The sequence below is a fragment of the Phaethon aethereus genome, assembly GCF_964289735.1.
Source record: "Phaethon aethereus genome assembly, chromosome: 4".
In the NCBI taxonomy this organism is placed as follows: Eukaryota; Metazoa; Chordata; class Aves; order Phaethontiformes; family Phaethontidae; genus Phaethon; species Phaethon aethereus.
The window spans coordinates 1,933,206-1,945,549 of record NC_138578.1 but is presented as its reverse complement, the minus strand read 5'-3'; the positions used below and the strand labels follow the sequence as shown (position 1 = coordinate 1,945,549).

Genomic DNA, 12,344 nt, shown 5'->3' with positions numbered 1-12,344 from the left:
TCCTCCACCCTTCAGCACCGCAGGGCTCCTGGCTTCCAGGGAGAGCCGGCTGGCTGGGGCCGCCAGCCCCACCGCCTCGCGGTCCTTTCCCCAGCGCAGGCAGGGACTTCCCTGGCAGGGCCTTATCCCTCTGGTGTTCACTTCTCCTGTTTGTTCAGCCCTAAAAGCCCGGCTTTGGACTCTGCGCCGTCAGGGCACGGCAGCCTCGAGCAGCAAACAGACTTCCCGGGAAGGAACGACGCGGTTGGCTCCGTCGCGCTCCACAGCTTGCCACAGCCTAGCACCGGCGTTCGGCGTCTTCTGCTTTGTACTTCTTGGTCTTCTCTTGCTGATATTTTGATTTCTGCAGATAGTGCGGGGGCCTCAGAGATAGGAACGCGGGCTCCGGAGTGTGAGGCTTGGCAGGAGATTGCTTTTCTGAAGGAGTTTTGTAAACTGTGGTTATGTCTTCAGCTGGGGGAAAGCTGTTGGCATTGAGCTGCTCTTGGTCTGGACAGCTGGATGCTTGGGCCCGTACAGCTCGGTGCGTGTTTGCCAGAGGGAGGATTTTTACTGGGAAGCCTAGAAAGAGCTTGAATTCACTGGTAGCATTTATCAGTGGAGGCGTCAGCAAGACCGATCGCTTCTGCAGGCTTTTCTGCCGCCTCGGCTGTTAAACTGCACCGCTGTACGTTTATGGCGTTGGCTGGCAGAGAAGGGAGAGCTTAGCTCTTGGGAACACTCGCGTTGAGTCTAGATGAGCCCAGGTCGCAGAGGCTGTGCGTTCATGGCTTCTCCCTGGGAAGTCACACTCCTGCGTGGATTTACCTAACCCGATATTTTCCCTTCCTGCCTTCCCTGTCTTGTTGCAGAGACAATGATTTTGACTACCTGGAGTTTCGTCTCTGGATCGGCCTTTGGTCAGCCTTCCAGTGTCTCATTCTCGTCGCTACCGATGCCAGCTTCCTGGTCAAGTACTTCACCCGCTTCACCGAAGAAGGTTTTTCCTCCCTTATTAGCTTCATCTTCATTTACGATGCTTTCAAGAAGATGATCAAGCTGGCAGATCATTATCCGATCAACTCCGAGTTCAAGGTGGACTATATCACGCATTACTCTTGTGCCTGTGAACCATTAGATCCAGGTAAGAGGATGTTTCATTAGCTCCCCGATTTGCAGCTAGGAGATTGCTTTTCCTTTCTTTTCACAGAATCATTAAGGTTGGAAAAGACCGTTAAGATCGTCAAGTCCAACCGTCAACCCAACACCCCCGTGCCTACTAAACTATGTCCCGGAGTGCCACGTCTACATGTTTTTTGAACACTTCCAGTGATGGTGACTCCAAGACCTCCCAGGGCAGCCTGTGCCAATATTTGACCCCTCTCTCAGTAAAGAAATTTTTCCTAATATCTAGTTTAAATTTTTCCTGAATAGCTAGTCTTTTTCTGTTGTGCTGCAGATAATAAACAGGTAGGTTAACCCTTCTTTAGCAGTTGTCTTCAGATACCCTAACTTAGCCTTATTTTGAAGCTGAGGGGTGAATTTCACCCTACGTGCCAAGTGGAACATCTTTGTAGCCGACCTTCCTGGGACGCCTCACGTGAACGTCGTTACCAGCGGAGAGGCTGTCTCCTTGCCTCCCTGTGGCTGTTAGTTCTGAATGGCATTCTTCCAAGATGTCTGTGAAGGGGCAGAAGCGGTGGCCAAGTCACTGCCGTGGCGCTCAGGTCACTCCTGGTATCCGCTCTGCCCTTTTGTCAAGTGCAGGAGCTGGATTTGTTCAGGGCGTTACCCAAACACGGGTGGTTTTCCACCTCCTGGCTGCGTGTATGAGTGGAAAAGCAGAACCAGTTCCTCACTAGAGCGGAAGGGAAGTACACCCAACAGTTCGGCCCGTCGCTGGGCTGCAAGGCAGGTAGAGCCAGCATACCTATAGATCTGGCAACACAGCGGGGAGCAAAAGGTCACCAAACCCAAAGACAAACAGAAGTACGCTGGCGCGTACCACTAGGGAAGCTGTGACCACTCCTAGGATCCTGCAGACAATGAGGAGTGAGTAAGAAACTTGGGTTGTGCTCAAAGTAAACTTCAGGTTATCTCGACATACCTGTCAAGCAGGGAAAGCTTCCGGCTGCTGCTCGCTGCGCCTGTGCCTGAGGCGCTGGGAGCGGGATCCCTGGGAGCTGTGTGCTCACCTCGGTTATTAAATGTAGGATCTCAGCAAGCACTTGGAGGCTGGTCTCGTTCTGCTTCCATTTGAACGGCAAGGTGTTTTCTTCTCTGGAGTTAGGGCGATGGGGAACGGTCAATGCTGAATTGCAAGTCTCCGCTTCCCATTTTAAACGCCTACGGCTCAGACCCAGCGCCCAAGGCAGACGTGGCGGTACAGCTGGAACGTGTAGAGGAAACGGAGCGTGTGGCAGAAGCCCACACGTTGTTTCATGAGAGATTTGTGCCCAGAAATACAGTGCTGGTCTTCACCTTTGTAAACCAGCCTGGGGACGTTTGGTAGAGTTCACAAACCCTCACTGCCACGGTTCCCTTTTCCTCTGATGCGCCTCTTCGCCAGATCTTTGTTTCAGAGGGTAGAGATGACCTTATCGTCACCAGCTCCAAGTGCTTCTTCCTGAGTTTTTCAAGTAGCAGCGAATAAACCTGGAATATAGGAAGAGTGACCAGATGGTGTTGGAGGTGCTGACAGCAATCTGTCCGGGGAAGCCTCTGGGGCTTGGCTGCAGCCACACCAAGCTCTCCTGCACAGAGCTGCCTGGGTCTGCGGCACCTCGGGAGGGAGAAGACTGGAAACAGCAAACTTTAATTCTGCTCCTTAAATAAACAATTTTCCACCTCAGCTGCCCATCACAGCTACAGCGGAGATTGTCCCTCTTACCACGCAACAGCGCGTCGGCAGCGAAGCAGCGAGCAACAGCCAGGACAGTCGAAGCCAAACGCTCGTTTTTAAAGATAGCGCCGTGCGTACAGCCGTGCAGCGGGAGTCAGTCTGTAACGTTTCGGTCACTAAACGCAAGTGGCCTTATTCTCCGTGTCCTGCTTTTTTTTAAAGCCCTACGGAAGACGGCAGGGTATCGTCATCACAGTGAATGCTGCCCCTTTTTCCCAAGAAATTATCTCCGTCCTGTTGATTTCAGTTACTCTCTATCTTTTTCTTCTTTTTTTTTTTTAATTCAAAAATGTGGTTTTGCTGGATTCTGCAGTGCCTTTTGTTTTCCTGGATATCTTTGGGATTGTGCATTTTTTACAATGAACTCCACTCCAAAAAAAACACCCCGTTAGGTTTGAATTGCGTTTCACTTACCTGTTTCTTTCCATTTTTTAAGTGATTGATGCTTTTGAGTCGCTCTGAAACAATACTTTTGCCTCACTTTACTTGAGCAAAGAGATGGCCAACAGCTTGATGGAGTTAACAAATGTTTTAACAGCTGAAATTTGCTTTCCTTCCTAGCTCTTCGGGCACCACGCTCACGCTATTCCTTTTTCTGTCCTCTCTTGCAGTTAATAGCTCGTTATTTAACGGGACAACGGTGCCGTCAGCCGATGAGCTGTTCTATTCCTCGACCGAGACGGTAAGCGCCCTTTGCGCGGGCAGGGACTATATGGTCTTTGAAGTCGGTAAGTGCCGCGCGCTTCGGCGGGGCCGTGCCCATAGATCAGGAGTTGGTCGCTTGAAGAAAACCCTCGCGCTGACGTTCCCCCGTTGCCCGTGACACGGTGACGATGGGACACTGCTCCTTTTGGCGTGCTCGCTCGATCCTCCAAGGATTTCTCGCCGTCCTGCATAGGGAATGCTGTGTGCACAGTTCGGTAACATTGATTACTTGCGGCTAATAGCGGCCACGTTCTCGCAGTCCGATCTGTTGTGTTGGCAGGATGCAAATGGTTCTCCCGGGGGATTAGTTGGGTCCTTGTGTCCAGAGCTGGAACGGTAGGAGTGTTGTGGGCAGCCCTTCCTTTGGAAGGTCCTATTTCCGTCCCATTCTTTGATTTTTTCCGTGGCTAACGCTTGGCTTTTCCACATTTCACTCTGGTGGGGAGCTTTGGATGATGAGGAGAAAGAAATGGAGCTTGATGGGGTCAGATATGTTCGTGTTTGATGCAGGGCAAGTAAGTTGAGACCCAGAATAACAACCTTGTGCTGCCAAATACAGATCCTACCTGTCTGTGTCTCTCTTGACGTGGTGGCCACTCCTGTGTGCCGTCAAGCGGCCCCGCAGAAAGGGAATGGTTTCCGAGCTGGGCGCACTGTCTGCAGGCGCGAGGAGCGCGAGGCACGGACCTGAAGGCAAGAACGTTGCCCGAGGGGGTCGGGCACAGGGTGGAGAAATAGAAGCAGGGTCTCCCGATGGCCAGGCGGCACCTCACGTGCCCTTCACTGCTCCTTGGCTCTTTCGCTCCTTCTCCTCCCGTCGGTCCCGACCCCGATCTTGAAAAGAGCCGGGGGGGGGGGCCATGCTCTCCCCGTAGGACGCCCTGCCTTCGCCCCGGTCCTGGCCGGAGGAGCCAGCCCGGGGCGCAGAGCTGAGCTCTGCTTCCAGGCCCCTTTTTGGATGCCTTAGAGTTTGAAAACAAAACAAATGTCTGGGGACACGTGGCAAGGGTTTTGGGGACGCGAAGAGCAGCCCCGGTACAAATCCTGCCAGGCAGTTGGCAGGGGGGCGAAGCAGGATCACGCTGGAGGTCTCCCAAAGAAGAGAGATGCCCTCTTCTTTCTGCTCTTTGATACCCCACGTGCTAATCTTTCCTCTTGAACATTCTCCGGTGCTTATTTCTGTAGATGGAAAATGGCAAGATGTAAAATTTGGGGTTTTTTTCATTTTATCTCCCTGCTTTGAAAGCCACGTTGAAAGCTGTTGCCATCCTGACGTTAGCGCAGATCTGCAGAAATCCTCTGCACCTTGTGGCAGCACCTTGTCAGAAAACAACACAACACAGAGCTGGGGGGTTTTGTTGTTCGTTTTTGTTCCCCCCACCGCCAGCAGCAGCAGCACGATCACGCCTCGGTTCAGCCCTCGGCATTCACGCCATGCGCTGAGGACGCCGCAGTTTATTACCTGCAGCTTGGGACCCCAGCTTTGTAAGCATCCAGTGTGGAGGTGTATGTGATGTATTTTTCAACGTAGGGACGTGAACAAGATATTAATAGACGCAACAGGAGGCCATGAAACTTCAGGGAGTATCTTACATATTTTCAAGATTTTTAATATAAGTTAGGGTTGGGTTTTATTTCCCCTACTTGAAAATGCCCCTTATAAATGAAAGCGTATTTTGTGCCTTGCACTTCTGCCTAAAGAAAATCCTTTTTCTGGTGAGTTGCTTGTTGGTCTGAATTAGTCTGTGCCCCTGTTTGTGATAAGTTCTCTGTAACTTAACTACTTGGAGTGAAGTCCTCTTTCCTCTCTGTGGATTTATTCATTCTGAGTTCTTTTAAAATATTCTTTTTCTCCAATGTCATGGTTCGCGGGACTCTGGTTTCCTTCACTGGGGGTTTCGTGCAGAAAGGGAGGAGCAGAGCCAGAATGATTCTAAAACTCCTCAACTCTTGCTGGAATGAAGGGAAAGCGTCGCATCTGGGGTGTTGCGCTCGGTCCCAGCCGGTGAGCCGGCGCCGTAGGACGTTTCTGCCGCTACGGGCTGGTTTTGGCAGCCCAACAGAGCCCTGCGCCGCCGCCGCGCTGCCTCGGCGCGCTGGGGAGGGCAGGCTGGGCTGGCGGGGCTGGAAGGCTCCGCGCGGGCGTAGCGGCGAGGGAAGCTCAGCCTCGGCGCCCTTCTGGCCGCTCGGCTGCGCAGCAGAGGGGACTGCGGCACCTCCTGCTGCGCGGAGGCGCGCGATTAGCATCCGATATTTACAGCGTGCGCCGGCTTCTTTACCCGTCCGGCACTCGGCGGGCACTGACAGACTGATGGCTTTCACGAGGTGCGCCGGAGGATGCCGGAGCCGAACTCGGCGCGCACCGCAAGACCGGACACGCTAGTTCAGCAGCAGGGCAGTGTCCTGTGCACGGTCATGCAGCCTTCCCCGGCGCGGCACCCCGTCCCTTAGCCCGGGGCAATGGGGACTGCGTGGTGGAGGTGCTCAGGGCATGCCAGGACACCCGGTAACTGCAGCGTGGCCAGAAGCAGCAGCCTCCTGACGCCAGTCGGCATTAGGCGAGCTCAGGCCTCGTCTCCGGCAAGGTCGAGGAGGGAGATTTTTTTTCTGCTGTGGAAGCAGTGCTGGTCTTGATCCGGGAGAAGCAGGTTTGGGTTTGGCGTGGCTCGCAGTGAACGGGTGGGGAGTGCTGGTCTCAGCTTCTGCATGAGGCTTCCAGCGTCGCCTTTCCACCGGAGAAATGCAGAGCACCTCTGGCAGCCCCCAGCAGAGGTCAAAAGATCTCTGTCTCCTTTACCTCAGTTCCCAGGTAACATCATCCTCCGCCCGGGTTAAAATCCACTCTGTCTGCGCACAAGCACGGGGACTTTTAGCCTCTGCTCCGTGTCTCCCTTCTCCTCCCAGTGTTTTTCCCGATGCTCCTTCCCCGTTCCTGTCCTAGCACGAGCAGTGCTTGCATGAGCACAGCTTTATGGACATGTTCTTTGTTTTGCCCCGCAGTCCAACACCACCATTGACTGGTCATCTCTGACAACAAAGGAGTGCTTGAAATACGGAGGACAACTTGTGGGCAACAACTGTGACTATGTCCCTGACATCACCCTCATGTCTTTCATCCTCTTTTTTGGCACTTACACCTGCTCCATGGCCCTGAAGAAATTCAAGACCAGTCGCTATTTTCCAACCACCGTAAGTATCTCCTTTCCAGCAGGCTGCGTCTTTACTCTTTCCCTTTGGTGTAGTGGCCCCACGCGCAGGGAGAGCCGCTTTGCGGGGAAGCCAGGTTGCGCTGGTTGAGAAACGTGGTACTGGTTCACCGTGGTACATCTGGGAGTGCTTAGCTTTCACTCCCTCGGTGTTTCTGGAGGGCAGGGGTAATAAGGCAGCAGAAGAGCCAAAACGAGCAATAATCTGTCTTAAAATCTGTGATTTTAAAGGTACAGACGACAACACGTCCGAGCTGAGGTACGCAGTGATGTCATTTATCAGCCTCAAGAAACGAGACGAGTCCTTCAGGCATATATCGTTTCAGCGGGCCGTTTTCAGGGTCGGATACGCAGCTTAATGGGGGGTACCGGCGCTGGGGCAGGATGCGCGGCCGTTCGGTTCCGCAGAAACCGGACCACCGAAAGGGGCTGTTAATCGTTATGTCAGGAGTCTCCCCGCTTGTAGCCAGAGAGGGTATTTGGGGAGGACAAAAGAAGCCCTTTGCTGCATCGCTGAGTAAAGGCGGGTAAGCGAGCTGTCTGTGTAGAACAGGAGAACGGGGACGCATCTTTGATGTTGTCACGTAGAGTTTGAAACACTCAGAAATTAGTGCAAAAAGGTCAAACTCGGCTGCAGTCCGTATGAGGTCTACTTGTTACGGTAGGGACCTAAAGCAGCAATTCCCTTCCCTCTCGGAGGATCAGACGCAAACCGAGGACGACCTGAAAAGCCTCTGCGTTGATTTAAACAAGATTCTGCTCAGACTTACCACCAGCTTATCGGCACCTCTCAGGTGCATCTGCTTGTTTTGTCTCCTCCACCTGAAGTTACCACGTGCGAGCTGGCGGCTTCCGTGTGTACCAAAGCCATGTTTTTCTCTGAGACCGGCCCCCCCCCCCCATTTTTGGCATTCTGACACACGGGGATTTATCCTGCATGGATGTTTACTGTTCTGCTGTTACAATTGAAACTCTATTATTTTTAATAAAAAGGAAAGAAATTCCATCCGGGCTGGAATGCGGCTCAATTCATCTGTAACCATGTGAACTCAGGAAACCTGGAAGGAACAACAGCTCTGAAAAGATCACACAGTTACAGTCAAGCACAGTGGGTCTCTGCCCGGTTAAATTTCGGGGTCTGACCGCTGGCAGCTTTAAGTTGTCGTATTCCAGGGACTTCAGTAGAGTTGCGCTCTTAGGGCATGTTGAGGTTTTAGCTGAGAAGCCTAGTTTGTTTTCCTGGCTGTTTAGGTTGATTTATTACTTAAGGAGAAAACAATGTAATCTCTGCCAGTCATACAGAACATCTCTGTTGTGGAAGTTTGGGTCTTCCCATCTTTTAAAGGGAGGTTTTGTGACTGTTTCCATTGTCTGGTGTAAAATACTTTTTCTTCCTTTTCCCATTTTTTTTAAAATCTGCATTGCAAAATCGGTCGTATTAGAAGAACGAAGTCTGGGGATAACCCAGTCTTTTTTTCTTAAAGCCACAGACTTTAGGAGTCCTGTGATAACACGAGAAGCTCAACTCATGTCAAAAAAGCAGTCTCTGGCCCTGCATAGAGAACCGCGACTATGCAGACCCTAAAGAATCAGAGGTCAGAAGGCAAAGAGAAGGAGACAATATTTTTTTATGTCAGAAAAAGTCACTATTTTTTTAGGTTTATTTGTAAATTTTCAATAGCTGTTAATATTGGAAGCTGATCCTGAAAAGTCTCTTCGGACACTGCTGCAGAGGAACTGGGTCTCCATACCAGTGGTTGTTCGCTGCTGTCAAACGTAGCATCAGTGAGACTGCCTTGAATTCACGTGGGAGTTGGTTACAAAAGCAGTTTTCTTTTTCCTTAAGCTTGTTTTCGTACTTCCATTTAGGCTTAATTGTTTGGCTTTCAGACACCGCAGCAAAGCACCAAGGCACATTTAGGCAGACAGCACCAGACGTGACAATGCGCGCCTTTGTTTCTACAAAAGAAGAAATGATGAGCTTGTATTGCCACCAACCGCAAGCCTGGAGTATCGCATAGAAACCAAAGCCTGGGAGAAACGGTGCTTCATAGTGCTAACTGCTGTTATGGTATCAACTTCTGTTTCAGGCCCGGAAGCTCATCAGTGACTTTGCCATTATCTTGTCCATTTTGATTTTCTGTGGAATAGATGCCCTGGTAGGTGTGGACACACCAAAACTCATCGTGCCAAGTGAATTCAAGGTATGTCATTGTCAGCTTTTTGGTGGCCTTCGGAAGAGGTTCCCCTTCCCACCCTGTATAAAATGTCTCGTCTCCCCTGTCTGCCCTGTATAAAATGACTTGCCCTCAAGGCAGGAGGGTAGTCATCTGTCTTGAAAGGACCATTTTACTCAGATGATATCCTTTTTATTAGCATAGTTTTGCTTGGCTGATTTATCTCCCTAAATCCTGCCTCCACACTTTGAACCTTTTGCTGTTAACGGGAAGGACAAAATCATCGCAAACCCCGAGTGTCTCCCTGTAGCCCCGCTGCTGGAAGTACAAGTGCATTTAGGATGTCGTCACTCCTACATTGAGGCTCTAATGCAAGCTTTCCTTTCCTTGCCCTTAAAAGCCAACGAGTCCCGAGAGGGGTTGGTTTATCCCACCTTTTGGAGGGAACCCGTGGTGGGTGTACCTGGCAGCAGCCATCCCTGCACTGCTGGTGACTATCCTCATCTTCATGGACCAGCAAATCACAGCCGTCATCGTCAACAGGAAGGAGCACAAGCTCAAGGTGGGTGTGCTTCGGGTCTGGCACGCGTGCGGGGAGCTGCCCCGTGCTTTTCCTGTGCTAGAGGCGGAGGAGGGCCCGTGACAGCGTTGAGTGTACGTGCCGCCTCAGAAACGTCATTGCTGGTGTCGAACAACAATATTTATTTTGTTGACTCGTGTAGAGTTTTTGCCAGGAAAACCACGGGTTCAGTTTGAAAATCTTGAGCGTCGCGCAAACAGCATTTGCCTTCCTCCTAAAAGCAGGAACCCTGCGCAGGGCCAACTCACGATGCCTCGTTCAGCAAGCGCTTCCTAATGTTCATTGGCTTCATCATCGTGCGGCCTGAAGCATTCCCACAGGAGAAGCTTTGGGATTGCCCCTCCTTTTTCCTTTGCAAACAGGTCCCATGCCAGGAACGGTCAGATTTCACAAAACCAGCCAGCTACCCCTTCCCGTCTAGGGGAAGGAAAGGACTTGGACCCATCGCATCCTGCCCGCTGCTCGTCTGGCAAAGACGTGGCTAGAGCCAGAAGAAATTAGAGCAGCCCTCCTTTGAGAGGCAGAGCTCGTGTTTAAAGCCCCTTTCCATGTCAACATGAAACCAAAAAGTTTCTTAAAATCTTCGCAATATTTTGATCTTCCCTTGCAAGAGCTTCACTCTCCAACTGTACACGTCGGAGAGTGGCAAAGGAAACTTCTAGGTATAGGCTAGTCAGAGCTTGTCTGGTAAAGAATACTGATGTAAACAACATCTAGCTGCCTTCGAAACCTTGCTGCCCCTGCAGTTCTCTTCGCGGTAGTAGTACTGGCTACCTTAGGAGAGGGCGGGATGAAGTTCATTTCAGAATCTGCCTCCTGGGCCCGGAGGTGTCATTTGCCTTGGTAACTCTGCAAGACTGCGTCATTGCGTGCACGCGGTGATCATGCACACATCTGCAGGGAGTGCCCATTTTTGGGGAGCTCAGGCTTGCGGTGGGAAGAGGCTGTGAGCTTGGAAGGGCCTCTTCCCTCAGGAGCTCTGCTTTAGCCTGAGCCGGGACCTGATTTTGATTTGCACAGCGCTGCGTTACTGCATCCAAGCCAAAATCTCTCGCACCTTATCACAGCGGGCCAAGTTTTCCTGCATCTGACAAGCTCCTATTACTGTGTTTATCGTCTAAGACGGTGTTGCCAGCCATCGGCACAACAAGGTCTCTCTGTGTCACGGCCACGGCACGTCCGAGTGGCTCTCAGCCGCTCCCAAGGAGTTTTTGGGGTGCCGGACCCCACCGGTGGTGGGTATGGCCAGAGATGGCCCGAGTATGGCAATACAGCCACGTGTTGGCTGGACAGTGCTGTAAAATACAAGCAATAAGCTGAAGAGATTTGGGACATAGCAAGGGCATAGCCACAGTTGGATGTTATTTAAAGAAGAGCTTTATATCCGCTGACATCTGACAGCCTAGCATGTAGTAATGTTTTTAAAATAAACTTTCCAGACCGGTTCTATGCAGTTTTCGTGCCTGTAGAGCTTTACCTTTCCCTGCATGGTCAGTTCTATTGAAAAATACTAAATTCCTGTAAAAGACGACTCTCCCTTCCTGCTAACGGGGCAGGTTTCAAGCGGTCTAACCCGTGAGAGCAAAGACTCCCTCAAAACACAGGTCATGCCGGGTCATTCGTTAGAGATCTGCTTCATCCGTTACACTGAGAGCCACTGGAATTGTGAGTGGAGCTTTTACTTGAAAAAGAGGAGGATGTTTCAATTCCTGTGGTCGCTGTGGACATTAGATAACCAGCGTGTGATTTAAGACCGACCTGAGTCTGACCTGGAGGAGAAAGCCGGAGGGACAGGGAATGAGAAGGGTTTGCCGTGCGCAGTGACGAGTGCTGGCTGATGGTCTTACGGGGCTGGTTTAAAAAACCCCCTCAGAACATCGCTTTTTGGCATCTGGATCTGGACAGGTATATCCAATACCGTGCCCACATCTTCCTTGGGGGGAGGCTAATCATTGACGTGGTCTCAGTTTTAGGTCTGCCTCCTGCACCTACCTAAGAAGACATACAATTTTCTTAATCACTGGAAGAATATATTCACTGTTTTTTTCCCCATGAAGAAGAGGCCCCTCATCTCTTCATCTTATAGGCACTGAATGTGGTTAGGCTATCAGCACGGGGTGTACTTTTTTAGTAACAAAGTGTAAACACTCCGGCAAAGTACTGTTTAATATAAAAAAAAAATTTATTTCCTGCTTCTTTTGTTATGGCTGCGAGCACATGCTTTTGTTTAATTGGGGGTTCTCGGGTCCGACCTTGCTGCTCTGCACCAAAAAACACCTCTGGACACAAAAATCTATTGTAGGCCAAAAGAAGGATGGGTTTTTTTCCCACTAGCGCCTTGCAAAAGTATTGGCAAGGTGTCACTGAGTGCCCGTCCCAGCGCTGCCGGCCAGCCAAGGGAAGCAGCGCACGTATGAGGAAAACAATGAGGACTATTCAAGACGAGCTGGCTTGCTGTCCCTCCTGGGTCACCAAGTAGGTCCAGATCATTTGTTCTTTCCAATAAAATCAAATTGCACAGGATTAAAAGAAGGTTCATCTTCTTTAAAATAGCAAACCTTAGAGATTCGTGTAGTGTTTTTCTGAAGATCCCTTTCTTTGGTGGCTCTTTTGTTTCTTCACTCCTTCTCTTGGCACTTGTGACTGGTGGAGTTACTGCGTTAGTTCATTAAAGGATTTAAAAAAGAGAAGATCGGGGATCTTTTAAAAGGAGTTAAAGAATGAGGGCAGCTTTCTCCTTTCAATGGAGTATGAGCCCATCGGCTGTTCTTGTTGCTTTCCCCAAGAGAGCCTGG

General features: G+C 50.9%; 1 protein-coding gene across 1 annotated transcript in view; it reads left to right on the top strand.

The window, feature by feature from the left end:
• The window catches only part of SLC4A4 (solute carrier family 4 member 4), a 156,249-nt gene that overhangs the window by 126,355 nt on the left and 17,550 nt on the right, over positions 1–12,344 (top strand). Inside the window, exons 13-17 of the mRNA XM_081999521.1 lie at positions 852–1,123; positions 3,493–3,563; positions 6,587–6,775; positions 8,883–8,996; positions 9,370–9,531. Of these exons, the coding sequence (XP_081855647.1) occupies positions 852–1,123; positions 3,493–3,563; positions 6,587–6,775; positions 8,883–8,996; positions 9,370–9,531 (808 nt within the window). The remainder of the gene's footprint in view (positions 1–851; positions 1,124–3,492; positions 3,564–6,586; positions 6,776–8,882; positions 8,997–9,369; positions 9,532–12,344) is intronic.